This window comes from Balaenoptera ricei, chromosome 20, assembly GCF_028023285.1.
Source record: "Balaenoptera ricei isolate mBalRic1 chromosome 20, mBalRic1.hap2, whole genome shotgun sequence".
In the NCBI taxonomy this organism is placed as follows: Eukaryota; Metazoa; Chordata; class Mammalia; order Artiodactyla; family Balaenopteridae; genus Balaenoptera; species Balaenoptera ricei.
In genome coordinates this window covers 15,338,920-15,365,533 of record NC_082658.1, presented here as the reverse complement: position 1 = coordinate 15,365,533, position 26,614 = coordinate 15,338,920, and the positions used below count along the sequence as shown (strand labels likewise).

General features: G+C 53.6%; 3 protein-coding genes across 22 annotated transcripts in view; 2 read left to right on the top strand and 1 right to left on the bottom strand.

The window, feature by feature from the left end:
• Positions 1–8,480, top strand: part of TANC2 (tetratricopeptide repeat, ankyrin repeat and coiled-coil containing 2) — a 358,004-nt gene extending 349,524 nt beyond the window's left edge. For 6 of the 7 annotated variants that reach the window (XM_059909100.1, XM_059909099.1, XM_059909098.1 and 3 more), the window contains one exon: positions 918–8,480. In XM_059909100.1, the coding sequence (XP_059765083.1) occupies positions 918–2,871 (1,954 nt within the window). In that variant the 3' untranslated portion in view covers positions 2,872–8,480. The remainder of the gene's footprint in view (positions 1–917) is intronic. The other variant, XM_059909102.1, reaches the window with a different exon arrangement.
• A 4,362-nt stretch (positions 8,481–12,842) lies between these two features.
• Positions 12,843–25,726, bottom strand: LOC132355985 (transmembrane ascorbate-dependent reductase CYB561). 11 transcript variants are annotated; one of them, XR_009499727.1, is made up of 8 exons: positions 24,644–25,331; positions 16,798–17,007; positions 16,398–16,631; positions 15,331–15,429; positions 14,984–15,087; positions 14,432–14,589; positions 13,969–14,226; positions 12,843–12,998 (listed from the first exon to the last, which is right to left on the bottom strand). XR_009499727.1 is itself a non-coding variant. In XM_059908607.1 (8 exons), the coding sequence occupies exons 4-8, from the start codon at positions 16,600–16,602 to the stop codon at positions 14,034–14,036; spliced, it is 759 nt and encodes a 252-aa protein (XP_059764590.1). In that variant the 5' UTR covers positions 16,603–16,631; positions 16,798–17,007; positions 25,373–25,437; positions 25,651–25,726; the 3' UTR covers positions 12,843–14,033. The 11 variants fall into 11 exon arrangements, 10 of the variants coding, with proteins under 10 accessions (XP_059764590.1, XP_059764588.1, XP_059764595.1 ...); XM_059908607.1 differs by lacking the exon at positions 24,644–25,331 and adding exons at positions 25,373–25,437; positions 25,651–25,726 and having other exon boundaries at positions 12,843–14,226; XM_059908605.1 differs by having other exon boundaries at positions 12,843–14,226.
• The window catches only part of LOC132355984 (angiotensin-converting enzyme), a 38,955-nt gene continuing 36,635 nt past the window's right edge, over positions 24,295–26,614 (top strand). The window contains exons 1-2 of one of the 4 annotated variants that reach the window (XM_059908602.1): positions 24,677–25,014; positions 25,417–25,469. The gene's annotated coding sequence lies outside the window, so the exon portion shown is untranslated. Of the gene's footprint in view, positions 24,434–24,676; positions 25,015–25,331; positions 25,470–26,614 lie in introns of those variants that run through there. The other 3 variants (XM_059908600.1, XM_059908601.1, XM_059908599.1) reach the window with 3 other exon arrangements.

The following is a 26,614-nucleotide window of genomic DNA, read 5'->3' as shown; positions in this document are numbered from 1 at the left end:
TGATCTTTAGATAACTTGTCACTGTCCTTAATGCCTCCTGCCCGGCGCCCTGCCCTTCTCCCCAACTCTGCCTGTAAAAGAACTGCTTCAGGTTCACAGCTATGACCAGGGGGCATGTGGTCCTGAAAATCAAACCCAGCTTAAGTCTAGTGATGACGGTGGCAGTGATCTTAGTCTTAATTAGCTGGGGCAACAGAGTTCTTACAGAAGCTTGACTGTCAAATTCTCTTTCCCCTTGGATTATTCCTTCCCCACAAGGCCAATTGCCCCTTTTCTGGGCAAGGTTAATAGAGAGGATGGGAGTATCTCTGACTGTCTGTGTCCTTATTTGTAGATTAGAATCTGAGTTTTCTAGTCAGCAAGCCTAATACCTGCCCAGCTTTGATGTAGCAGAATGGAGGAGCCGCAGTGTTGTGGGGCGAGGGGTAGAAAGGGCAGAGGACGGCGTTCTTGCCTAGGATGGAACAGGCCTGAAAATTGGAGCTAAAATATAAAGAAAAAATTCTGCTGGATCAGCAAGATTTTAAATATTGTAGTTACTGTTTTGTTCCTAAGCTAATTGACAGTGACCCTGTAAATGACAACCCCACCCAACCCTCCTACTACCTGGTGTGCATTTGGACACTGAGAGAAACTTCCTGAAGGGCCTGTCTGGACTGACAAAATGGGGACATTTCTCCACTGATGCCAGAGAGGCCAGAGGGAAGATGGAGGCTGAACTGGCTAGGGAATCATTCTGGACTCTTCTGGAATGACAGCCTACCTATTTCCTTCCTTACAAATCAGACGAAACCAAAGCCCCCCAGATGCCCCCAGACGCTAACAGTTCTCTGAAACAGTGACCATGTTCTCAGCTCTTGGTGGTTCCTATTGATTCAGAATAACTCCAGTTCCTGTGTTTACATTTTGTCAAGCAGACAGTTTGCAGCAGCCTTAGAGGACCTGAACGAGGCCATCAAGCTGTGTCCAAACAACCGTGAGATCCAGAGACTCCTGCTGAGAGTGGAGGAAGAGTGCCGACAGATGCAGCAACAGCCGCCGGCGGCACAGCAGCAGCCTCAGCAGCAGTTACCGGAAGAAACAGAACCCGAACCCCAGCATGAAGATATCTACTCCGTGCAGGACATACTCGAGGAGGAGTTCTTGGAACAGGATGTTGAGAATGTGTCCATCGGCCTCCAGACGGAGGCTCGGCCCAGCCAGGGGCTCCCGATAATCCAGAGCCCGCCCTCCTCCCCGGCCCACCGCGACTCGGCCTGCATCTCCAGCTCGCCTCTCGGCTCCCACCAGGGTTTTGACTTCCGGCCCAGCAGCTCTGTGGGCTCTCCCACTAGGCAGGGTTACCAGTCCGCCTCACCTGCCCTTTCTCCAACTCACCAGAACTCGCATTACAGGCCCAGCCCCCCGCATACTTCCCCCGCTCATCAGGGAGGGTCTTACCGCTTCAGCCCCCCTCCTGTGGGAGGGCAGGGCAAGGAGTACCCGAGCCCGCCCCCGTCCCCTCTCCGCAGAGGCCCTCAGTATCGGGCCAGCCCTCCAGCGGAAAGCGTGAGCGTCTACAGAGCCCAGTCAGGCTCGCCCGTGCGCTATCAGCAAGAAACAAGTGTGAGTCAGCTTCCTGGCAGACCGAAATCTCCATTATCCAAGATGGCCCAGCGGCCCTACCAGATGCCCCAGCTTCCTGTGGCAGTGCCCCAGCAAGGGCTCAGGCTCCAGCCGGCCAAAGCCCAGATCGTGAGAAGCAACCAGCCCAGCTCAGCAGTTCATTCGAGCACCGTCATCTCCACAGGGGCCTATGGCCAAGTGGCCCATTCGATGGCTGCTAAATACCAGTCTTCACAAGGAGACATAGGAGTAAGTCAGAGCCGGTTGGTTTATCAGGGGTCCATCGGGGGGATTGTAGGGGACGGGAGACCCGTGCAGCATGTGCAGGCCAGCCTGAGTGCAGGCGCCATCTGTCAGCACGGAGGGTTGACCAAAGAAGAGCTTCCCCAGCGACCTTCCTCCGCCTATCGAGGTGGCGTGAGATACAGCCAGACACCACAGATTGGGCGTAGCCAGTCCGCATCCTATTACCCAGTCTGTCACTCAAAACTAGATCTGGAGCGTTCCTCCAGCCAACTAGGTTCCCCCGATGTGTCACATTTAATCAGAAGACCTATTAGTGTCAACCCTAATGAAATCAAACCCCACCCACCAACTCCCAGGCCATTGCTGCACTCCCAAAGCGTAGGCCTTCGTTTCTCTCCATCTAGCAATAGTATCTCATCCGCCTCCAACCTAACTCCTACCTTCCGGCCATCTTCCTCGATTCAACAAATGGAGATCCCACTGAAACCGGCATACGACAGGTCGTGTGACGAGCTATCGCCAGTGTCTCCCACTCAGGGAGGTTACCCCAGTGAGCCCACCCGATCCAGGACCACACCATTCATGGGGATCATAGATAAAACGGCCCGGACTCAACAGTACCCCCACCTTCACCAGCAGAATCGGACCTGGGCAGTGTCATCAGTGGATACCGTTCTCAGTCCTACGTCTCCAGGCAACCTGCCTCAGCCTGAGTCCTTCAGCCCACCGTCATCCATCAGCAACATTGCCTTTTATAACAAAACCAACAATGCACAGAACGGCCATTTGCTGGAGGACGATTACTACAGCCCCCATGGGATGCTGGCTAACGGGTCCCGCGGAGACCTGCTGGAGAGAGTTAGCCAGGCCTCCTCGTACCCCGACGTGAAGGTGGCTCGGACCCTCCCTGTGGCTCAGGCGTACCAGGACAACCTGCACAGGCAGCTGTCCCGGGACCCTCGACATGGGCAGACGTCCCCTATCAAACCAAAGAGACCATTTGTGGAGTCTAACGTTTAAAAGACGTGTGTTGGAGCGAGACCCCTATGTGTTCACTGCACATTTTCAGGCTTGGTTTCCACATTCGAGGTAGTTCTCTGGCTTAATTTCTCATGTAGTTTCCGCGTGGTGTTCAGAGGTGGCAGCCCACATGCCGAAATCCTTTGCATGCAGCCGACTGGGAAGCTGGCCTCCGGGGAGCCGGGACTTGGGTTTCTTTTGTCTGTACCCTAGCCACACGCTCTCTCCCTCTCTTCAGATGCCAACGAGGAGATTGTTGTGCCGTGTGCTTTAACCCAGGGAGATCAGACACACTGGTCAGCTTTTTCCAGGAGACAATCGCTTTCACTGATGTTCTTGTTGTGTAAAATGTCTTTCTCCTTTTTTACAAAAATAAGATGTTCTTGTTCGTTTTCTTCTAGGAACTTTAGAAAGAGTGTGATGCTCCTTTGCCTTTGCATTCTTATCCAGTGTTATCCAAATAGCAGCCCCAGTGCATTCTTGTGCCATGGTCTCCTCCCCTGGACCGCCAGCTCCCTGCAGCCACCAGGTCTAGAATGTTCATTTAGATTATTGCTGGTCTTCCTATGGGGGTAAAGGATCAAGGAGAAAGAGAAGAAATAAGAAAGCACCAATACAGTTATTTGAAATGTCACTACATGGATTTCCCAAGAGGCGTTTTAGGAACATTCAGAAAACAACCAGCCCTTTAAATATTTCAGTCAGCCGAGGAAACTGGATGAGAATCATGCATATTTTTAAATAATTCACTGAGTTATTCTTTACGTTTTTAGCCAAATTAACCATTAAAAGCTACCAATTTTCCATGGGTGGGGGAGAGAATAAATACATAGAGAGAGACTGTTCTGGATTCTCAGTGGAAGGCTGTAGAAAATCTGTCTTGGAGAAATCTACTTTCTGGGTTCTGATACGTCACTGAGCATCGTATTCCACAAAAAGCATACTCTTCCCGGAGGTTGACTGGTGTATAATCCTGTTAAGTTGGATCTTTGCCTAGAGCCAGATTTTGTTCTACTGGCCCTCTTTTTTTTTTTTTTTAAACCCAGATGGTATAGTGAAGAATTGGTTTTTGGGGAAGGAAGTTGAATTCTCTGGGGACGGTAAGACTTATTCCCAGAGCTTGCACCCAGGGCCATTGCATTCCATGGCAAATGTTGTCTAACTCCATTTCAAGATCTATTGTTTCATTATCTGTTATTACAGGAACTGTTTACTCTTTTCTTTTTCTAGGTAGGAGTGTTTGGGGATTGACATTTAAAAACCAGGCACAGCAAAGTGTTTCAGGGTGAAGAAAGACCCCTTTCAGCCCTGGGTAGGAGCACATAAGGTAGACAGCAAGTCTTCTGATCCAATCACCCTCCAGACATCTCCTGTGTCTGGTGGTCCTTTGCTAACCGGTCCTTTGAGTGACTGAGGCCAGCATGAGATGGACGGCAAGAACACTGAAATCAAAGCCTTAGCACAGGCCTGGTAGCGACTGCACATCAGCTCTTAAAATTAACAAACTAAACAACTAAAACTAAACAAAAGAGAATTCGGTCACTGTTACCAGGAATCATTCTGCTCTTGTTAGTAAAGGGCTACAGGAAGGGAGGCTTCCTGAATAAACATCCAGATGTGACCAGACCTGTTTGTAATCGTAAGTGTCCTCTGAAAGAATCGTTAAGACATGGGGAGCATGAAGCTGAAATCAGAAACACTTCTTTGCTAACTTAGATTCTGCCAAATAGATGAACCCCTCCACCCCCAAGCCTGGAACAGGCCAGGATGTGTGTCCTGTGCTAGAAGTAAACAGCAAGGCTAACTCAAGACCCAGCCTCTGTCCACTCTCTCTGATGCTGAAGGACTATCTCCCACTCAGCCAGCCCAGAGTGGACGTCAGTGTCTCTTCTCTCTCTGTCTCTCATCAAGAAGGTGAAATGTACAGCTATAGCGTCAGCCTACAGCCAGGAGCCCAGCAGCCTCTCAGCTTTTTTTGTCCAGGTCTCAGCCCTGTTGGGCTCTTTGCATCTTACCCTTTTTAACTACTACTCACTGAGGAGCTGCTGCCACATTTTGAAAACTTCTCAGTGTTTATTAGAAAAGTGCCCCCTGTTTATTTGGAACACCACACGTACCACCTGCACCCACCTGAGTGGGTGAGCAGGTTCTACGGTTTTACAAATAACACCACTGATGCCACTTCTCCCGAACGTGTATCTTAGAATTTTCTAGGACGGACAGATTTAGGGTCCATGCCTTACTGGACAAAACACCTAGACTGTCAACAGTCACGATGCAATTCTTTTTTAGCCATTGTAAGAGGGAGTGAATATCACTACTGGGCGCCGGTTGTTTTTGTCTAAAAATTGCCAACTGGACCTTATTGGAGCAGGAGACAAAGTCTTTCCTTGTAAGCAGACTGCCTGTGCCCTGTTTTGCTACTTCACTGCCACGGGATGATCTCAGTGCTGTACCTTAGAGATGCCTCCTCCCCGAGCAGCACTTGCTGAGTCAATGTCTGGCTTCAGATGGGGGGAAATTTTTCACATGAAACCGGTAAGTTCCACTCACCCGATTCACATCACCCTGAAATGGAGACAGTGGTGACAGACTTTAGCTTACAGGTTTCTCACCAAATCCTACCTTCCGTTCACCCAGAATTCTTGCACTAATGGGTTTCCATCACATCATGTCTTTAAGTGGGTGCACTTTATTGTTTGAATTTGTAACTCTGATAAATACTGGATATTTAAGTGTGAGTAATGTCTTCATTAGAAAATAGCAAAACCGCCCTTTTAGTGTATTTTTCAAGGGAAAAAAAAAGAAAGAAAGCAAGCAGTGGATCACAACATTTATAGCACAAGAAATAACTGTTGTATATAAGCATCAAAAAGATTAAGAGTTTTTAAATACAAAAAAATATTTGCAGTGATTTTAAAGTGCTTTTCCAGCAATTTTCTTAGGGACTCCTGAGACATGGTTACTTTATTTACTGGATCAGTAAGGCACACAATTAACAATTAAAAATTAATGTTTATTTACAAAGTAAAGGGAAAACCTGTGTAACATGAGAATTTGGCATGGACAAAATGGAGACCATTTTGTATCTGCTGTTGTATCTTGTCCGGGTTGCAGACGTGCGCTATTAAAAGTCCCAAGTTAATAGAGCACAAACCCTTCTTGTTCCTCTCCCATTTGCCCTTCTTTCTAGACGTGTTTAACTTAAACTTGAAGGCTCAGGAAAATTCCACTAATTAGAATCATGTACAGTACCCCAGGTCGTTGTCCAGAGATACAGGTTTGCTAATTGAGGTAAGCCTGGACTGTTGTAAACAGAACAGCTTAGAGAAAGGTATTCTCGGTCCTTATATTGTATAGTAGTTTATGAACCCCCTCTCTAAATATTGGTATTTTTATATTCCAGAGATGTACCCAACAGAAAAATTAATCAGTATCTAATTTAATATCCATAAGTATTTTCCTTAGATTTTAGTCATAGACAGTGGGTTTTTGTGGATGTCACCTTGCTTCACCGTACTTTACCACTAGGTGTCACTGTGGCTCTGCACCAGGCTTGTCTGGTAGCAAAGAATGGCAGCATCTCCGGAGGAGCGACATCCAGGCCAACAGACGGGCCCGTAGGCTCAAGAGGGTTCGAGAAGGAGGGAACAAAGGCCTGGAAAGGGGTCGTCACACACCTGTGCCAGATGTGGCGAGATAAGCTCTTTGAACACTACCTGCTTTGGACCTTCAGCCAGGCAGAGGCTGGGGGAAGGCTGACCAGAGCCCCCTTTCTCTGGTGGGTGAATGGGTGCGCAGAAGACCTGTCCTCTCAGTTCCTCTCGGCCTCCAGCTTTTATAACTCCAGGGGTGTCACGGTTGGGTGGTTTGATTCACAGATAGTTATTTTTCTCCTGCGGAATTGCCTTGGAAAAAACCAATTGCTGAATCTTTGCCACAGAATGGAACGGGCTCCCCCAGGAGGCAGGATGTACCCACCCCATCCCAGCCTCGCCCGCCCCGCCTGTCTACCCGGGGCTGCCCCCTTCTCAAGAAGCTACCCTGCAGAGGCAGGCTGCTGCTGCCCCGCGCCAGGCCCGTGCCGCCCGGTTGTGTGTGCACTGGGGGGGGTGGCTTTCTCTCCTCTCCTAGGAATTCCAGACTGACCGTCTACCATGACAACAGTGAACAAAGGGCTTAGGGGTAGGAGCTACCTACAAAGACGTGTCATGGAAACCTTCACCATGCAATGCCTTGAACTCAGCTCTGGCTGCTCCCAAGAAAAGGTGGCTGGCTGGGGGCCTGGACACAAGCACAATGGGGCTGGTGGAGCCACTGTGCAGAGCTACTTGAATAATCACTGGGTCTTCATCAACTTTTATAACACAGACCACTCAAGGGCTGAAGTGTTGGTAACCTGCATTTCGGTGTCCAATGCCTCACAGCAGCTGAACCACCCTGAGATGCTTGTGGCCAGCTGATGGCCACAGTCAGAGCTTTGAAAGTCAGTACCAAATGAACGCATAATTGGACACCAAAAATCAAGTGTTACTTTCATGTTTCCTCACCCGTATCCTCTCATTTCTTCCTGCTGACTCTGTGATATCTCCACTAAGCTGACCTGTCAGGTTTTAGCTGGATGCATATATAGGTGCAGGCCGGCATCGCGCTCGTTTTTTCCACCTAGTCTGTGGAAAGGAAGGAGCTTAGCGGGCTGTGTTGTAGCACTTGCTGGCTGGATTTTTCTCTTGCCTAATCACTAACCAGAACACCTGGTTAGGGGGACTCAACTCAATCCCTCTGGTCCCCAGGACCAGACAGAGAGTTAATTCTGGAAAATTCAGTACTTGAATGTACCTGCCTTATTGTGAACCAACTTACTGGAAAAAAAGTTAGAAATGCTGGCTCCAGATCTCTACTTCATTCACAGGTTATTTTGGAAGTTCTGTAAGTTACACTTCCTGTTCTGGTTTGGTGTTTTTGGTTTGTTTTTGTTTCTGTTTTTTTTTCCTCTTTGGCTGATTCCTGCTGAGTGGGGCCAGTTCCTCGTCAGGCTCAGGGCAGGTGCCATTCTCAGGCATGGCCTCCTTTCCATCCAGCATAGCATCTTTGTCTCTGTTCTGTCTCCTCCAAATCCAAGATGATTTTAATTAGTACAGACATGTACAGTCTATAATTAAAGAGTGATTTGTACTAATATGATTTTGATTCTTCCTCCTCTTTGCTGTCCTTTCAAGACACTTGCTGGAAAAAGCTTTAATGCACTTAGTTTTCCTTTAGGTTTTCTATAACTCAGATGTAAAGGACTTTCTCTGTACAGTATATTATCCAATGCATGTTTGTTCTCTATCCTGATATATTGAACACCACACAGTTGTGAACTCGTGCAGTGGGGATGTCCCACACCCAACAGAGGCATCTAGGCCCCTGTGTATAAGGAAAGACGTTTTCCTTTGCTGTACTTGCTTGAGCAGTTTTATTGTCTGTACATGTGAGCTGTGTGAGATAGATGTGAAAAGTTAAATGAATGCAGTTTCCTGCCCATGTATACAGATCGCCATCTGTACAATGAACTGTATGTATGAAAGCAAATGTACTTATTTATAAATGGGTAACACTTGGAAAAACACGGCGTTGTGGTGCACTCCTTTCATTACAGTACCTCTCAGGGGAGCTGACTTGCACTCAGCGTCACTGAGGCCTGCGGTGTGAGGAAGCCTCCCCCAGGAACAGCTGGCAGAGGCCAAATTCCTAACGATTTGGCTGGTCTCTTAAGGGATATTTAGAGTCACCCCTTCAGGCTCTGGTTCATCAGAGAAGTTACTGAGCACCTCTCTCGGGAGCTGGACACTGCGGTGGGCACGCAAGAACCATGCGCAAGACAGTCCTGAGGGCCCATCAGCCAAGGCCCACTGCATTCATTGACAAAGGGAGGCTTTTTCTTCCGTGGAAGAGTCTTTCTCCAGCCATGCCAAGGGAGCACTGAGTTCCTCTCCTTTGATTTTAATAGCTGAGGCTACACCCCAATCCAGCTACCGTACCAAAATCCAAGGCTGCCAGTTAGAACTGTTAGGTTTAGAGACTGCAGGTCCGAGGCGGGGGGACAGCACCAGCTATAGTTCCCAAGGCTAACTTGGTTAAAGTTGGAAGCCCACTGCTTCCAGTGACTTTATTTTTTCTTCAGAAATCTGGCCGGAATTTCCAGTCCTCGCCATGTAGAGAGCTAGGCAGCTGCCCCGTGAACGGAGAGGTTGCAGATTTTCTGAAACTGGCTGGAGCCTCCATACCCTTCGTTAAGGACGGAGTCCTGTGGTCTTTCCTGCCTGGCTTCGACCTGTCTACTTCAGGCACAAGCAAGGAAGGAGACCGCCTCCTCTAGACGCCAGACTTTGTTGAACAAACATCCCTGCTGTGTAAGTACATCCATTTCCCCCAAAGCACCAAAGCTGGGGAAGCAGGAAAACTCCAGGCATGCAGTCATCCCAGCCTGGACGCCACAACTGCCTTTAAAGAGGAGAGGACTCTGGAAGGAACTACCTGCTCAGTCTGAAAAGCATTCCTGGGCTGTTCCAGTTATTTCATTAAAAGTTAAAAATGGAGAAGTGGTTGAAAGAAAAACAGGTGTTTTTTTTTTTGGTTTGGTTTGGTTTTTAATAAATTTATTTTATTTTTGGCTGCATTGGGTCTTTGTTGCTGTGTGCGGGCTTTCTCTAGTTGTGGTGAGCTGGGGCTACTCTTCGTTGCAGTGCTTAGTCTTCTCATCGCAGTGGCTTCTCTTGTCGCGGAGCACAGGCTCTAGGCGTGCGGGCTTCAGTAGTTGTGGCACGCGGGCTCAGTAGTTGTGGCTCACAGGTTCTAGAGCACAGGTTCAGTAGTTGTGGCGCACAGGCTTAGTTGCTCCGTGGCATGTGGGATCTTCCCGGACCAGGGCTCGAACCCGTGTCCCCTGCATTGGCAGGCGGATTCTTAACCACTGTGCCACCAGGGAAGCCCAGGAAAACAGTTTTTTAAGAATTCCTGAGGCACTGAATGATTCCTAAAAAGCTAATTCTTTTTTTTTTTTTTTAATAAATTTATTTATTTTTGGCTGCGTTGGGTCTTCATTGCTGCGCAGGCTTTCTCTAGTTGTGGCGAGCAGAGGCTACTCGTCGTTGCGGTGTGCAGGCTTCTCATTGCGGTGCCTTCTCGTTGCGGAGCACGGGCTCTAGGCGTGCGGGCTTCAGTAGTTGTGGCTCACGGGCTCTAGAGCACAGGCTCAGTAGTTGTGGCGCACAGGCTTAGTTGCTCCGTGGCATGTGGGGTCTTCCCGGACCAGGACTCGAACCCGTGTCCCTTGCATTGGTAGGCAAATTCTTAAGCACTGCGCCACCAGGGAAGTCCCAGAAAGCTAATTCTTAAAAGCTGTTTGCCCTGAACCTAACTAAAGAGCCACTCAGAGCAGCAGGAAACAGTGCACTCAGCACATTCTGGTAGGTCTTCCCCTAGTCATTTTCATTCCCGGGTAGGTGCCCTTCAGTTGCTCTTTATAGCTCGACACACCGCTGTGCACACATGCACGTGGGCAGTCAGACTCCCCTTCCACAGGCCAAGGCTGAGGGGGGAACATAGCATCGTCTTCTTTCACCTTTAAAAATGGAAGCTGGAGGAGCTTGAAGAAACTTGGAGACTGAGTCTTCCCATTGCCAGGAATAAGGACATCATGTCTGGAAGGCCCTATGATAAAAAGGGCCTCATAGAAGAGACAGCACTGGGGCTTCCCTGGTGGTGCAGTGGTTGAGAATCTGCCTGCCAATGCAGGGGACACGGGTTCGAGCCCTGGTCTGGGAAGATCCCATATGCCGCGGAGCGGCTAGGCCCGTGAGCCACAACTGCTGAGCCTGTGCATCTGGAGCCTGTGCTCCGCAACAAGAGAGGCCACGATAGTGAGAGGCCCGCGCACCGCAATGAAGAGTGGCCCCCGCTTGCCACAACTAGAGAAAGCCCTAGCACAGAAACGAAGACCCAACATAGCAATCAATAAATCTTTAAAAAAAAAAAAAAAAAGAAGAGACAGCACTGAGTCCATTGTAAAGGGCCATTCTCCTGAGATACCCTTTATGTCCCAGACACTGTGATGGGGACTTCCCACGTGTTCTCTAATGCATTCCTCATCCAATTTCTGACAGACGTTGCCGTCTCCAAAACACAAATGAGGAAGCAGATCCTGAGAGTTTAGGTTGCTCAAGGTCATGGAGTCAAAGGTGGGACTCTGAATCAGATCTGCCCAGCAAGCATTTTCCCTGTACCATGCTGCCTGCCCCCTTCCTGAGAAGGGGTAATCCAAGACAAGCAAGCAATCTGGATGACCCCGGAAGCAGCACAGGCAGTGGTCCAGAAGGAAGCTTAGAGAATGCTACTTTGTGCTCCTTTAGAGAAACAACTCTGTGCCATGGGCAAGAGGCATAACTCTGGGACCTCTCAAGGTTCCAAACCCAGTGAGAAGGTGAGTTGGTTAAGGAGTAGCCCCCTGGAGGGAGAGGCAGCATCTGGGATCATTTGAATATTCAAACACAAAGAGACCCTTAAGATTCAGAGGCTAGCACAAAAGCTGCAAGAGAGATGGCACCCTCACAGGGTCAGGATGCCTCTGCCCCCGCGCGGAGAGCCAGCCCTGACCCTGACCGAGAGATCACCTTATGACATGTACCAGGCCGTGCTTTGCAGGCTTTTAAAGCAAATGAAGGTCCACATAGAAGGCTGGATTCAGGAGAAAGACTCTATAGATGCATCAAGCAAAGACCTCTCAAGCTCTGGCTGAGACACGCCAGAAACCAGATTCAATACAGAAAATAAAGTGCTAGGAAGTAAGAATCCATGGTCCCTTTCAATAGTGAGCCCTCTTAGTAAGTTTTTCAGCTGTCAAGTGACAGTGCTTTTGAGGAGCACACGGTAGATCCCGGTGGGATCTGAGTCACACCCAGGTTTACTGTAAACACATCTGCCTGAGCCTCAGGAATTGATCTAAAGTGGAATCTCAGCTTGTTCTCAAAGCTTTGCTCCTCTTCTTAAGGAATGAAGAGACATTTTTAAAAGGAAAAAGGTTAATTGAATACTGGGGAAAATTCTTGCCAAGGCCCTTGTCAGGCTCTTACGGCTCCACCCTCCAGGCCACTCTGGGTTGAGAAGAGAATTTCTCTAACCGTGTGGAAGAGCCTCCCTCACTGGGTCCAGAGTCAGGACAGCCACTGGGCTGTTTCAGAGCCTGTGTCATCATAAATATCATTAATCACTTTACCTTCTGTGCCCAGCCTGGGGATATGCAAATTCTTTCAACCCTAGTAGACTAACTTCACGCATCTTCTAAAAGCACTGGCTCCTTTTATTGCCACAGTAAGTGAAGATAACAGGCAAGAGACCTGCTGTAGACATTTATTGAATCATCTGTTGTACCAACACTACATTGTACTTCATAGAAGATTGGCCACAGGCAAAATAAAATAAACCACCACGGATCAGCTTGGGGGTGGGGAGGAGGCTTTTTGGCTCATGAGTCATCCAGCATACGCTTTGGCAAACAGGCCAGCTTGCAGACTTTTCTTGCAAATCCAAGGTTCCATTTCTCTCTGTGGCTTTCTGGCAACGGAGATATACAATTGTACTCTGGTAGTTTGTCTAAGGTGGAGTTTTCCCACGTGTAAACACTGACCATACCAGGTGATCAAAGAGTTGCCGGAGCCCGTGCCCTTGCAGAGCGTATGATATAAACAGGGTGCGGAGACACCCTGGTGCCGGGGCTGCAGCAGAGCCCGGAATGCCCACGGGAGGGAGCAGGGAGCCCTGCTGGTAAGGCGCCCAACACAGCCACCTGCTCTGAGAAGCAGCATCGCCTGAGGCAGGACCCACCGCAAAAGCTGTTTTAGAAATCTGAGCATTAGGGGAGACAAGCCCCCTTTCTCGAAGGCAGCATTTAGGTGTGAGAAAGGCAGCCGTTAAAAAACAAAAACCAGTAGTCAGATTTGGAAGTTTTATTAATGTCTTCATCTAAGTAAACTGTGTCTTGTCTCAAACAGTGCCATGCTCCTCAAAGCCCGGAAAACGAGGAAAACAAGGAGAGAGCATTCACCAGGTCCAAGAAGCACAAGATCGATGCTGTAATCACGTTATTTCTAGACAGAAGCCAAACAGTGACTCAGCTAACAGCACTACACACTCATGGGGTTGGGGGGATTAATCCGATTCTGACTTGGTCCCAACTTCCTGCAAAGATGGGCCCCAGGTAGGAGAGGATGAGGCTTTCCTCCTGATCAGGCAGCCCCTACCCTCCCTATGGGAAGGGAAAGGGGGCAACAGCGGCAGCTTTTTGTTTAAAGCAAAAAGGCTTGTGTCCTGGGCCTCTGTCAGAGCAGCGCCTGAGTGAGCTCCGAGGGTGGGCAGCTGGTGGGCAGCTGGCTCTCCGAGACCGGCCCCCCGCGGGGAGGGGAGCCCCTGCAGGCGGCACACGGCCCGCAGCGCCCGCCCAGGCCCACCTCCTGCCTCTTCTTCGGGCTGCTGGGCCCCAAAGGCAAAGAAAGCCGCCCTGGGGCTAAGGGGTTAAAGAAAGAGAAGCCTGCAGAGCGCAGCTGGGCCAAAGCCCCGCGTCCAGAGCTTCCCAAGGGCCAGTCCCTCCCCTCTCCTGGGGAACCCTGCCCTGACACCAGCATATTTTACACATAATATCACTTGCTCCGCTGCCAAAGGCTGGGCCCGCAAGACTCCTGGTTGGAGTTCGGTGTCACACAAAGCAAGTCTTGGCCTCGCCAGGCACGGCGCTGAGCCCCGCCTTCTCCGCAGACACAGCCCAGGCCCCGCTGCCCCGAGCGGGGAGCCACCCCCCACTCTCCGACCCCTTTAGGGATCTGTGCTTCTGCGACCAGGCCCAACCGCCCAGAACCCTACCCAAAGCTGCTCCATCTGAGGGGGTGACAGGGGCAACGGGGGCGCGGGTCTGCGCAGGACTAACACGGCGGCGGCAGCAGCAGCAGCAGCGAGGAGGGGAAAGCGGAGGGCGCCTGAACCCCGGAAATCAGCGCTCAGGGAGGAGGGCTGCCCCACCCCCGCTCCCCACCCCCGGAGCCTCGGCGGGTGCGGGACAGACACCTGTCGGGGCCCCGAAACGGCGGAGACCGCCTCGCGGGACGGGACGGGATGGCACGGGGCGCGCGTCACTGGGAGCTGGGGCTGTCGCCCTCCGTCAGCGTCTTGAAGTCCATGGAGAGCGCTTGCTCTTCCGCCTGGAGGGGCCGCTTCCAGTCGGCGCGGGTCAGGATGTAGAGCACGACCGCGCCGAAGGCGGCCAGCAGCAGGCCCAGCACGTTGGCCAGGACGCCCTCGGGCTCGAACTTGCTGTATTTGGTCCTGCGGGATTGGGGCGCAGGGCGAGGCCACCCGAGGCGTAGCCGTTAGGCCGAGTGCCATTCGCCCCCGGCCCGCAAGATGCGGTGCGATCCCAAGCCCAACCCCGCCCCCCGCCGCCCCCCGCCGCCCCCCGCCGCCCCCCTCCCCCGGGAGAAAAGCCGCTGTTCGGCGGCCCCACACAGAGCCGCCGGGAGGGGGCGCTCACCCGAGCTCGAACAGCAGCGCCTCCTTCAGGCCCAGCAGGGCGGTGCCCACCGAGAGGAGGAAGATGGCGCCGCCAAGGAAGACGTGTTGCGGCCGGTAGCGGCTCCGCAGAGAAAACGACGCGCCGGGGAACAGGAAGAAGCTAAAGCCCACGAGCCACTGGGAGGAAAGGCGAGGTGCTGCCGGAGGCTGAGCTGCGCTGGAGACTGGAGCCCGAGGACGCCCCAGGTGGGCCGCCTCCCGCGAGGACCGCAGGCCCCGCCACCCCGCCCCGCGCGGTGGCCTCCGGCCGGAGCGGCGGCGGGAGCGCTGAGCACGTGGGGAAGGTCGGCCGGCGCTCGAAGCCGGTCTCAGCCCCACACTGTGCGCCCCGAGGTGGGACCTGGGACCAAACCCACGTGCCTGTCGGCCAGAAGGGCGCCGGAAGGGCGCCGGGTCGGAGGCAGCGCCCGGCGGGCTGGAGCGCCTTTCGCCTGTGCGCACGCCTGGCCCCGGCCCTGTTTGGGCCCTGCTCCCCGCCCCTCCCCAGCGCCGTGGGGCGGCAAGGACTCACCTGCACAAAGAAGAGGACGAAGACCAGAATGCCACACCAGCTGTGCAGGCTGTACAGGTCGGCGTAGCCCTCCTTCCTGTGGTAGTCGAACACCGCCACCAGGCCTGGCCGGAGGCGGGGGTCGCGTGAGGACTGGCTGATGGCGACGGAGGGGGTGCGGTGACCCAAGGGAAACCCGACCCGCCGGGACTTCTGGGCTCCAGTACCGGCTCGGTGGCTGCCAGCACCCAGTGTCCCTGCCTGGAAGGGGGAGGAGGGGTGGGGAGGGGGGACTGGACAGTAAAGCACCTCCTTCCCCAAGTCAGCAGAGGTGGGGGAAGGAGGGCGGGCCCGTGCCAGGAACTCACCCACCAGGGCGATGACGAAGGCGAAGACGTGCAGCAGCCCGTGCAGGATTTTGGTGGTGCGTTTGGCCTCATTCCTGAAGACACGGTAAACCAGCAGGGCTGGTGGGCCGTGAGAAAGGGAATGTCAGGGCGCTAAGCCGAGCACGAGGCCTTCCTGTCAGGGCAGCGAGGAGACACCCCCGGCTGGAGAGGGGAGGGCTTGTCCAGGTACCCCAGCCACAGAAAGTGGGGGAGGAAACGAGGCTCCGTACGCCCCCGCACCGCCCGCCCCCTTCTTAGCTGTCCTGTGTATCCCAGGCTTTGTTTTAGGCTCGTCGTGCAGTCAACATCAAGGTGCCACCAAGCTTCTGAGTTCACCTCTTAGCTATGATGGTTCTCAGATTGTACAGCACTGAAGCCGGATCAGACATTCACTACTCTTGGCCAGCAGGCTCCCCGGTTGGGAAACCCCAGGTTCTCAAAGCAGAACCTTGCGACCCCAAGCTAATCCCCCCTCTTCGGGCTGAAGCAGTCAGGGCCAGGGCTCCTGCGGAATGTCCCTCAGGAGTCTGCTGCTGAAGGGGTGGCTGTCACCAGGACCACATCTAGGAAGAATGCATGGATCCAGCTTTCTTGTTACCAGAAGGAGAAGGCCAAGGCCCCCTGGCCTTGAGGCAGGGTGGGGGCCAGCCACGGCCTGGATCCTACCCCAGAGAGAGGCGCTCTAGCTCCACCAAGTCCAGCATCTACACACACACACACACACACACGTGTACACTCACACTCACACTCACTTTCTCTCCCTCAATTTCAAACCGCCTCTGCAGAAGATTGTCTTGCTCACAGCCCAGCCCCTGGGCCTCCGCTGTGTGAAGCACACACACCTTCGGATGTTCCTTGTTGAAGCACGAGGTGAAAGATCTGGGATAAGTCAGAAAGGAGTTGCCACCCACCAGCCTTGGGGCCCTTGATTTGGATTCCCAGTGTCCCCAAGGTCCAAGCCAGCTTCCTTCTCTAACTGGGCAGATTCAGGTGTGAAAGGGTCCCTGCAAATCTCCTCTCTCAGGCGGCATCGCCCAGGGACTCACCATCTCCCTGCAAGAAGACCAGGCCGATGATCATGCAGAGGGGATGCACATTGAACTGCAGGGCACTCTCCCAGGCGATGCCTCCTCGGTACACACCGAGCCAGGTGCCAGTCATGGCCACCACGGCCAGGCCCAGCAGCTGGGAGAAGGCCACATAGTAAAGCAGCGTCGCGGGGGCGGGTGCTGGGCGGGCAGGGCTCTCCATGCCGAGGTGGCTCTATGCCGAGGCGACTGCTGCAGGAAAGATGGTGGAGCTCAGAGGGACGGCCCACAGCCTCCAAAAATACATCCCAGGCCTCCCTTGCCCACCTCTGCCTCCTCCCTCTCGGCCCACAACCCCAGGCCTCCGTGAGAGCGCCCAGCGGGACGGGCCCGCCTTCCTGCAGAGACAGACCCACACCTGGCTGCACTTCCACCTGCAATGAGGGAGCAAGTCGGAGTCCTCCAAGTTCTGGCCGGAGCAGGAGGGCCCAGTGCCAGTGCTTTACTTTCTGTTTCAGGAGGCCCTGGGTTTTCTCAGGTGGGGTTCACAGGTGAAACAAACACAGAGAAGTGAGCAAATTCCTTGAAGGTGCCGGAATTTTTCCTCCAGATGAATCATAAAGGACATCTAGGGTGAGAAATGGGGAACCTGACTCCCGCGTGCCTGCTTTTTCAGCTCCCAGCTGGAGATGAAAGAAGTCCTGCCCACAGAGAGCTGCATGGCAGCTGCCGGTAGAAGGAATGTTCTCTGAGCCGCTTCAGTAGAAAGGACCAGGGGACAGGAGCCGCCGAGCTGCCCGTTTCCCTTCCTGCCTCGTCTTCCCCTCCACACCTGGGGCGTGGGCCTGCGCCCCTCCCTCAGGCCAGGCTTCCCAAACGGAGACCTACAAGGTGAGAACTCCTGGGGTCACTTAGCGCACAAGGATCCTGTGAGAGCAGGTGTCACTGCTCCCGTCTGCAGACAAGGAACCGGGGGCTCAACGGGGTTTGGGGAAGCGAGGCTCAGGGGCCAGTGGGAGGCATTTCCTGGCTCCTCTGCCCAGTCCCTGGCATCTCCACAGCCTCGCCCGGGCTCAGGGTGGCCTGTGTGCCGGCTCTTCCCCCTGAACCTGCTGGTTCTCCCCACACCCAGGCGGGAGAGGCAGCTGGAAGATGGGAGGAGAGGAGGCAGTTGATGAACAAGTACGGGCTCCGTTTGCTGGGCCTCGGTGCTGGCGGCCTGGGGCCACACAAAGGCGCTGCTGCAGCTCCCAGAGGGCCGAGCGCTCCATCCCCCCAGCTTGCCTCTCCCACTGCCCCAGCCTCTCCCAGCAGCGCTGGAGACACCCTCCTTCTCCTTCATTACCAGCAGAGAACAGCAGCTGAGCAGAGATGTTTGACTAACACATTTTGGGGTCCCCCCGCTAATACCGAGCACACACCCTGTACCCTGTGCTGCTCAAGAACTAGTTTCCAGTTGGCCTGGCCTTGTCCTCCTGGGGACCGGGCTCTCTTTACCCCCAGTTCTCTCTGCCACCTTTGACAACTGTTGGCAACTCCATCATTTTTTAAAAAGGGGGGCAGGCAGTGTTAACACACCTCCCTGCGGTAAAATACAGATAAGCAAAAAGAAAAATTACAAGTAATCAACATTTTGATTTATATCCTTTTCCTCTAGAAATATATGTACCTTCTTTCATAGAAACATGACCATACCAATTTCTAACCTGCTTTTTTCACTTCATTATAGATCATGCACATCTTTTCATGTCAGTACACGGCTATTTCATATTTTAACCAATCCCCTAATCTCCTGTTGTTAAATATTTAGCCAGCTTTCAGCTTTTCACTAAATAAACAACACTGTGATCATCTTTGCACACTCGTCTAATTCCTAAATGAAGAAATAGAATCCTGAGCAAGGGCTAGGTTCTTTTTTAAGTTGTGGATACATTCTGTCAAATCATCTTCCAGAAAACACTCCCAAGGCAGGTGGGAACACCTGTTTCCAGAAGCCCTGGGCAACAGTGAAGCCGTATTTCTGGAACTCTTGCCCTCGTGCTTATCTGTCACCTCGACACTGATGACTCCTAAATCTAGTGCCAGCTTGTCATCTCCCCCAAATTTAAACCCCATTTCTAACTGTCCACTAACATCTCTACCTGGACATCCCTCAAACACTTCAAACTCAGCACATCCAAAGTTACACCCCTCTCCTGACCTCCCAGGTCGCCCTTCTGCCCAGTGCCCAATCCTCCTGCTTCTCCCCCAGGTCTCGCCATCACTTCCCTCTTGGCCACCTTCATTTCCACCACCCAGCAGGGCCTGGAGCTTCTGCCCCCGTCTCCCTACCCTCCTCAACCTGCCTGACCGACAGGGACAAAGCCAGGTCCCAGTCATGTTGCCCCACCAGGCACAAAGGGCCACCAGCGTATGGTGGTCAAATGCCAACTCCATAACTGACCCTAACCCAGTGCCCACCTGCAGCCCCCACTGTTTTCCTACCAAGTCCACTCGGAAGAGATGCTCCCAGTTCCCCAGCTCTAGCAACACAACCTGCTGTTAGCCCCTCCACCTCACACTCCCCGCTCCTCCTCCTCCTCCGCCTCTATCGATTTGCTCCACGACCTGAAATGGGCATTTTGTTCACCACTTTGTCCCCCTCCTCTGTGTCCCCAAGGCTGGCCTGGCGCTCACTTACCCTCGGTGTCCTGCCTCGCGTTAAGCCCTGTGAGCTCCCAGAAGGCAGGAAATGCACCTACCTCTCCCTCGGGGATCTCATCCCTTGGCCGCCTCTGACAGGAAAAATGTACGGACCTGAGAAATGCTGTCCTCCTCTGCTTTATTAGATTCCTCCCCGAGAGCCTGGGGCGCAGTCAGAATCTGATTAGCTCTGAATTAGGAAGACTGGAAGGAACGTGCTCTGCCCCGGCAGACCTGCCACAGCGTCCCCACCGAGTAGCCACTGAGCACAGAGGGGAAGCTCAAGGCTGCAAAGACTGCCACTCCTGGGTCAAGAGCCGCTCTGTGGTGACGCAAGCCGGAGCCAGATTTCCACCCCCCGCAGCCAACCTCCTCAGGAGTCGGGCAGGAATCAGACTTCTCTTCACAGCCGTGATAGCGTGATTTATAATAAGAAATATATGGGACTGAGCCTGTAAAACCCTAGGAATTTTCCAGGTGACAAAGCAATCGTTTCTTTTGTTATGTTAATATTACATCATGTTACTGAAGCCCCTCGAAAACCTGAGGGTGGGGCTGGTTACCAGGGGAACCAACCATGTGACTGGAGGGTTGGAACGTTCAGTCCCACCCTTGACCTCCAGGGAGTGAGAGGGGCTGGAGACTGAGTGCAGCCACCAGTGGCCAATGATTTAATCAATCGGGCCTGTGTAATGAAGCCTCCATAAACCCCCTAAAGGACAGGGTTTGGAGAGCTCCCAGGTTGGTGAACACATCCACGAGCCGGGAAGGTGGTGCAGCCCAGTTCCCCGGGGACAGAAGCTCCTGTGCTCCAGACCCTTCCAGACCTTGCCCTACGTACCTCTTCATCTGGCTGTCCCTGAGTTATATCCTTTTATAACAAACCAGCAATCTAGCAGGTTTCTCTGGGTTCTGTGAGCTGCTCTAGCAAATTAATTGAACCTGAGGAAAAGGTCGTGGGACGCTCTGATCTATAGCCTGTTGTTCAGCAGCACAGGTGACAACCTGGACTTGCAATTAGCATCTGAAGGGGGTGGGGGCAGTGTTGTGGGACTGAGCCCTGCGGGATCTGATGCCGTCTCCAGTAGGTAGTGACAATGTGGAGTTAAATTGTAGGACACCCAGGAGCACCTGCTGAGAAATGGAGACTCGCTTGGTGGTGCTGAAAAGAAAACATGTGGGAACAGCACGGTGACTAAACACGTGGCTTTAACGTCCTCACTGAAAACTCACAACCTGAATTCCCTTCGGAGTCCAAACCCTAGTGCTGTTTGCACCCCAGGGTGGTGGACTGGGGTTGCGAGCCTCAGGGCTAGGGAGCCCCGCTCTGTACTCAGTTCAATCTTCACAATAACCTATGGTGATAACAGGAGTATTACCCCAATTTGACAGATGAGGAAATTGAGACTCAAAGAGGATAAACAACTTGCCCCAAATCATCCGCAGCAAAGAAGTGCTCAACTCAGTTGTTTATCAAGCGCCTACGATATGGGGGTCACACTGCTGGATACAGACGAGCCATGGCCTCCGCCTTCCAGGGCCTTGCAGACAAGGTGCAGAGCAGAGGCAGATTCTAGAGTAAAGGGCCGTAACAACTTAGGCTATGAGTTAAACTCCCAGAGCACTTTCCAGAGTCTATGCTGGCTTCACCACACTGGGGTGGCCACTCCCTTGGATTTCCTACAGGGGTTGCCTGCTCAGGGTGTGGCTCTGCACTTTCTCAGGCCAGTAACTAGGGAAGAAAGGAAAACTTCCTGAATACTGAATCCAGTATTCAGGGGATCTGAATCTGCTTGGAGGCAGGGCTCCAGGAAGGCCTCTCCCCTCACACGCCAGTCTTCCTGGGCCCTCCCCACCCCTTGGGGAACCATGCTTCTAAGGCAGTTTACACCCACCATAGCATCAAGCATTGGTGTCCCCCGTGGGCTCTCCTGGGAGAAAAGGCTGCAGGATGGAAACAGGTGGGTTAGAGAGAAGAGGTGATGGGGACAAACTAGCTGCAAGATCTTCATGCCAACTGCTCCAAAGGCATCTTTCCTGGTCCCTGTGCCCTGGTAACTAGGCATCCCAGAGGAAGCCAGAGATAAAGAATGACCTTTGGACTCATGGAGGCCTAAGCAGTCTCCCCTGTGGCCCCTTCCAATTTGAAGGTGATTCTAAATCCAGGGATGAGGGATGACAGGAAAACACACACAGAAAGACCAGTCCTCGGGCAGGCCTGTAGCTTCCCCATAGGTGACCTCAGCCAATAAGATCTAAGTGAAAAATCCAGATTTACAGAAAAGACAAAGCATCAAGTGGTTTCTGTGCTTCACAGAAGATGAACTGAGACCCCTTCAGCAATGCCGTTGCCCCATTGCTTATTCGGTTCAACCTAATTGACAACGTATCTTTGTACACGAAGGGGCTGCTTCCGATGATGGGGGAAACAGAGAGGACATTTCAAGGACTCTGGTTGGAATCTGACTCACCCACAAACAAATGTGCATTTGCAAACCTTGAAATCAGTTGAGATTCACTCCCTAGTAAGCAAATATCTTTTATCCTGCTCCCTCATTTCCCAGTCTAGACAGTGGGAACATTCTCTCACCCTTCCTTCCTTCCTTCCTTCCTTCCTTCCTTCCTTCCTTCCTCCTACCTTCCTCCTCCCTTCCTTCCTCCCTTCCTGTGGAACCCCAGAACACGGGCTGCTTTGGGATCTCCTGTGTTCCCAGTGCAGCAGTACAGGCAGCAATGTCAACAGTCTGGAAGCAGCCCATCTACACCCGCAAAGGCTTCCTCAGCCCAGTAGACCAGAGTCTCAGAACCAGGGCGAGCCCTTGTGGATCCTTACCCGGCCACCCTCCTTCCTGTCAGAGCACAGGATGGGGATGTCAGATCTCTGGCAGCTTTTGGAACCTTGGGCTGTGACAGTCACCCCTCCCCTCCCACACACACCTGCAGCCAGACTCCACTTAATGTGATCAACCAGGGCCAGGAGCTGCCGCAGGGCTTGAACGTGCTAACGAGCATCCCTCTCCCTCCCTGAGCCCAGGGGGTTTCATTGAAAGGCCACCAGGCCTAATCTCATTATGGGGACCAGACACCGCACAAGTCCCACAGCCTGGAAGCAGGGAGCCTGGCCTGGCCACAGCCTCCTTATCCGCAGCAGGGTTTTAATTGGGTTAGAAAAGATTGTGTTGGGGGCTAGATCTTTTCTTGATGGGTGAAGGGGAGAAACGACTCAATTGTCCTAGAATGTCCTGAAATGTGATAAAAGAAAAGGCAAAATGAGGGCTGAGCTGTTAGGTGGGGCACTTTCTTACTACCCACACCCAAGTAACCCCTGGGTAGAAAGTTTGAAGTCAGACACTGAGCCCTGTTCTCCACTGGGCCCAGGGGCTCAGTGTTGGGGCTCCCAGTACTTGTAGGGACTCACAAAAAATGTTTTGATTTCTGTTAAAATCATAAGAAAAAACAAACTTGTAGGGTTGAAGAAAATATTTTAATTTTTAATCCAGCCTGGATTATATTCATCTTTATACCAATGTGGTTGTAAAATATAATTCTCTTTATTTTTTTATGGAGGAAGGGGAAAGCCACAGTGCAGCCCTGGTCAGACGGATATGATTTCAAAGCCAGCCCCACTGTTCATGACTGTGTGCGCCCAGGCGAGCCAAGCACCCTCTCTGAGCCTGCTTCCTCTTCCATAAGGCAGGGGGATGTTGAGATCCACCTTACTGGCCTGTAGCAAAGATTAAACAGGATAAATATGTACCAATGCCTAGCACACTGCCTGCCACATAGTAGGTATTCAGTTAAATAGCAATCTAACAAAAACTAAACCTGTTCCTAATAGCACCTTAGGAAGAGTCATGCATCCGAAGCTGCTGACACATGAGGTTTGGGGCCACAGAGAGCCAGATGGCAGCAGACAGCACGACCCCCTCTAATAAATCCATACCCCGCCTTCTGTCTACCATGAATCCCCCCACTGGGCAGAAACCCCTGGATCTGGGGTGAATTCCTCCACCAAATTCTTCTAGTGCTGCTGAACCACTTTGCATTAGAAGCCGCCCAAGCTCTGCCTGCCAAGGGAAGGTGGCGCAGGCAGGGAAGAAGTGGGACAAGCAGGGCATCCACTCAGGTCCAGGAGGCGCCTCCTGCCCCGGGGGCGGGGTTGTAGCAACCGTTTCTCTGTATGGGGCTCCCCTTGGCATTTACAAGTTGCCTATATTTTCTGCCTCCATCCAGTTTCACAGGAGAAATCAAGATATGTATGAGAAGGTAGAACAGCTCTGTGGGGTGTTGTTGTTGTTCTTTGTTTTGTTTTCCATTTGCTATGAAAACGAAGGACCTGGGCTTCCCTGGTGGCGCAGTGGTTGAGAATCCGCCTGCCAATGCAGGGCACACAGGTTCGAGCCCTGGTCCTGGAAGATCCCACATTCTGTGGAGCAACTAAGCCCGTGAGCCACAGCTACTTAGCCCACGTGCCTAGAGCCCGTGCTCCACCACAAGAGAAGCCACTGCAATGAGAAGCCTGCGCACCGCCATGAAGAGTAGCCCCCGCTCGCTGCAACTAGAGAAAGACTGCGCACAGCAACCAAGACCCAACGCAGCCAAAAATTAAATAAATAAAATAAATGAATTTATATTAAAAACAGAAGAAAACGAAGGAACAGAATCCAGATAAGATAGAGCTTCATTTAATGAGTCTTAGAAAATCCTCAAAGCCAAGGTAGAGTGAGAGTGGAGAGGGGCAACCAGAAGGGAGAAAGACTTGGGAGGGGTGCCAGCTTCTAAAGACATGTCTGGGACTCCAGGGTCCACCTGGATCCTCCTCTCTGTGGTGCCCTGGGGGGAAGGGCAGGCAGAGAGGGGAGGTACCCCCCACCATTCCCAGGTGTCAAAGGCAGCAGCAGATCCCTTCCTCAGCTCAGTTCTGCATCCCCTGTACCCACAGTTCAGGGGCTACCAAGGCCAACCCAAGGAGTAAGGATTTCCCAAACGGGAAACTCCTTGCACACCAAGAGGCTGGAGATGTTGGAGAAGAACAAGGAAGGGCTCTACTAGCTAGACATCTCACCCCAAGAGGAAAGAGGCAGAGGGAGGGAGGCCCCGCCACTAGCGAAGCAGTTTGGCAGCTCGGTCTCAGGATTCAAAAGAACAGTCGTGGCAAATGTTGGTTGATCCACTTCTATGCCACCTAGTTTCTAGAGTAGGGCAAAACATTACGCCGTACGTAAACTTGGGATCACCTGCTGCTCCGTGCTAACTTCCGCAGAGACTGGGCACAGAGGCAGACCCGGGACCGACGGCTGACAGCTCCAGGCAGGAGTGGGATGAGCTCCTAACCTTGGGCCTTGCTCGGTGGCCCCGAGCCGGGGAAGCAGGTGAGGTGAGTCAGGTGTGGCGGCAGGAGAGGGAAAGAGAAAGAATGGCTGCGGCGCCGGGATCCCGGCCTGTCCCGGCGCGGGCACGGTCCCGCCCCAGGCCGGGCACACCTGAGCTCGCCGTCCCCCCCCCCCGCCCCGCACACACCCGGGGCCCCTCCCACCTCCGCGCCGGGGCTCGGCTCGCCCCCAACCGCCCCGGCCACCTACCTGGCCGGACGTCGAGCCCGGACCTCGTCCTCGCTGCGCAGCGTCACGCTGCCCACTGGCCCGCGAGCTGCCCGCGCCACGCCCGGGCTGTTCTGCCGGTTCGGCCAGCCGCGCGGACTTCGGAGCTACCGCGTCTCCATGGCGACCGGGGGGGGGCGGCGGGTTGGCAGCCCGGCGGGCGACGCGGCGGGCGGGGACCGGAAGTGCCCCCGGCGGGTCCACGCACCTGGGACCGGGCCCGGCCCCCCAAGGTCCCGGGTCTAGGGACAGGGTCCCGCCAGACTCCGGGCCCGAACCTTGACGCCCGCGTGCTAGGGCCTGCGGCGCGAGAACGGCGGCCACCGTGACCCGGCCTCCGGACCCGAGCTCGGGTAACCTTCGAATCCGGGCCTCACGACCTGGCTTCCCGGGTCCATCACGTTCGGGGACGTATGGGGTTCTGCGACCCACCCGTGGGTGTGGGAGGCGTCCAAGTCCAGGCCTGACTCGGAGGCCAAGGGCGAGGCTGAGGGGGTATGGGCTGCCGGGGCTGTTGGGGCGGGGCCCCGGGCAGAGGGAAGGGGGATGCCGGCCGGGAGAACGGGAGAACGGCCGCCCTGCTCGGGCCTGGTCTCCGCGCTTCCAGGTTCCCGCCCTCCACGCCCTCCCTTGCCTCCCCGCTTCTTCCCTCGCCCTGCCCCGGGCTCAGGTGGCCACTAGGTGTCAGGCGTGGCCCGGACCTTGGCCTACCTTGCCGCTCCTGCAGCCCTGAGGGACTCGCCCCTTCCTTGCAGCCGGATGGTGGACGTGTCACTCTGCAGGGAGGCTGGACTCACCCCTTCTCCAGGTCCGCAGCACCCCCCGACACACACACACACACACACACACACACACACACACACACACGGCGCGCGCGCACTAGGTGACGTTTCTTGCCCCCTTTCCCAAGCCAGGGGCCTTTGCCAGGCTATAGCGCCCACCCCACACACACCCCCTCCAGCAGCCTAAAGATAAATACCAGTTCTCACCAGCCTTTCGTGAAGACCTAGACCTTGCCATGGGCAGCCTCCCCGGCCCCAGCCGCTGAGAGGAAGGAACCAAGGCCAAGGCTGGGAGCCAGCCCCTAGTGCAGCCCCGTCCAGGCCCCCTATCCAGGAAATGCTGTGGGTAGATAACAAGTCCAGCTCAGACTTCCTACAAGCTCAGAACAAAAGGTTCTTTCCTGTCGGATGCCTGGCAAGACTCACCGAGGGCCTGGCGGTAGTAGGGAAATGGGGTTTCCTCCCCTGGAGACATAAAAGAGCCTCCGCAAAGGGACGTCACCCCCACCCCCTGCCCCAGCACTGTGGGCTTCCCAAGGGCCCTGGCCAAAGTGGGCCTTGGGGATCCAATACCTCCTGACAGAGAGAACATACTCTCAAGCCATGGCAAGACACCTAAGGGTGCCCACTGCCCTGGGCACACCTTCCGATGGGGCAAACCCAGCTGGGCCCATGCCCTCAGAGTGAGCAAGCTTAAACCCTCCACAAACAGAAGTTTTGTTGGGGTAGCTTTCCAGCTGGAGGGAGTTAATGGACATTTTTTTTTTTTTTTTTTAATAATGACTCAGGTGCTGCCTTTGGGTTAGGTTTTTTTTTTTTTTTTAAAGGAATCTTATTTTGTGTAGTCAAAGCTGGCTAAGATTGGACAGATTTATTTATAAGATTTCTTTCTTTCTTTCTTTTGGCTGTGTTGGGTCTTCATCTCTGTGCAAGGGCTTTCTCTAGCTGCGGCAAGCGGGGGCCACTCTTCATCGCGGTGCGCGGGCCTCTCATTATCGCGACCTCTCTTGCTGCAGAGCACAGGCTCCAGACGCGCAGGCTCAGTAGTTGTGGCTCACGGGCCTAGTTGCTCCGCGGCACGCGGGATCTTCCCAGACCAGGGCTCGAACCCATGTCCCCTGCATTAGCAGGCAGACTCTCAACCACTGCGCCACCAGGGAAGCCCATAATG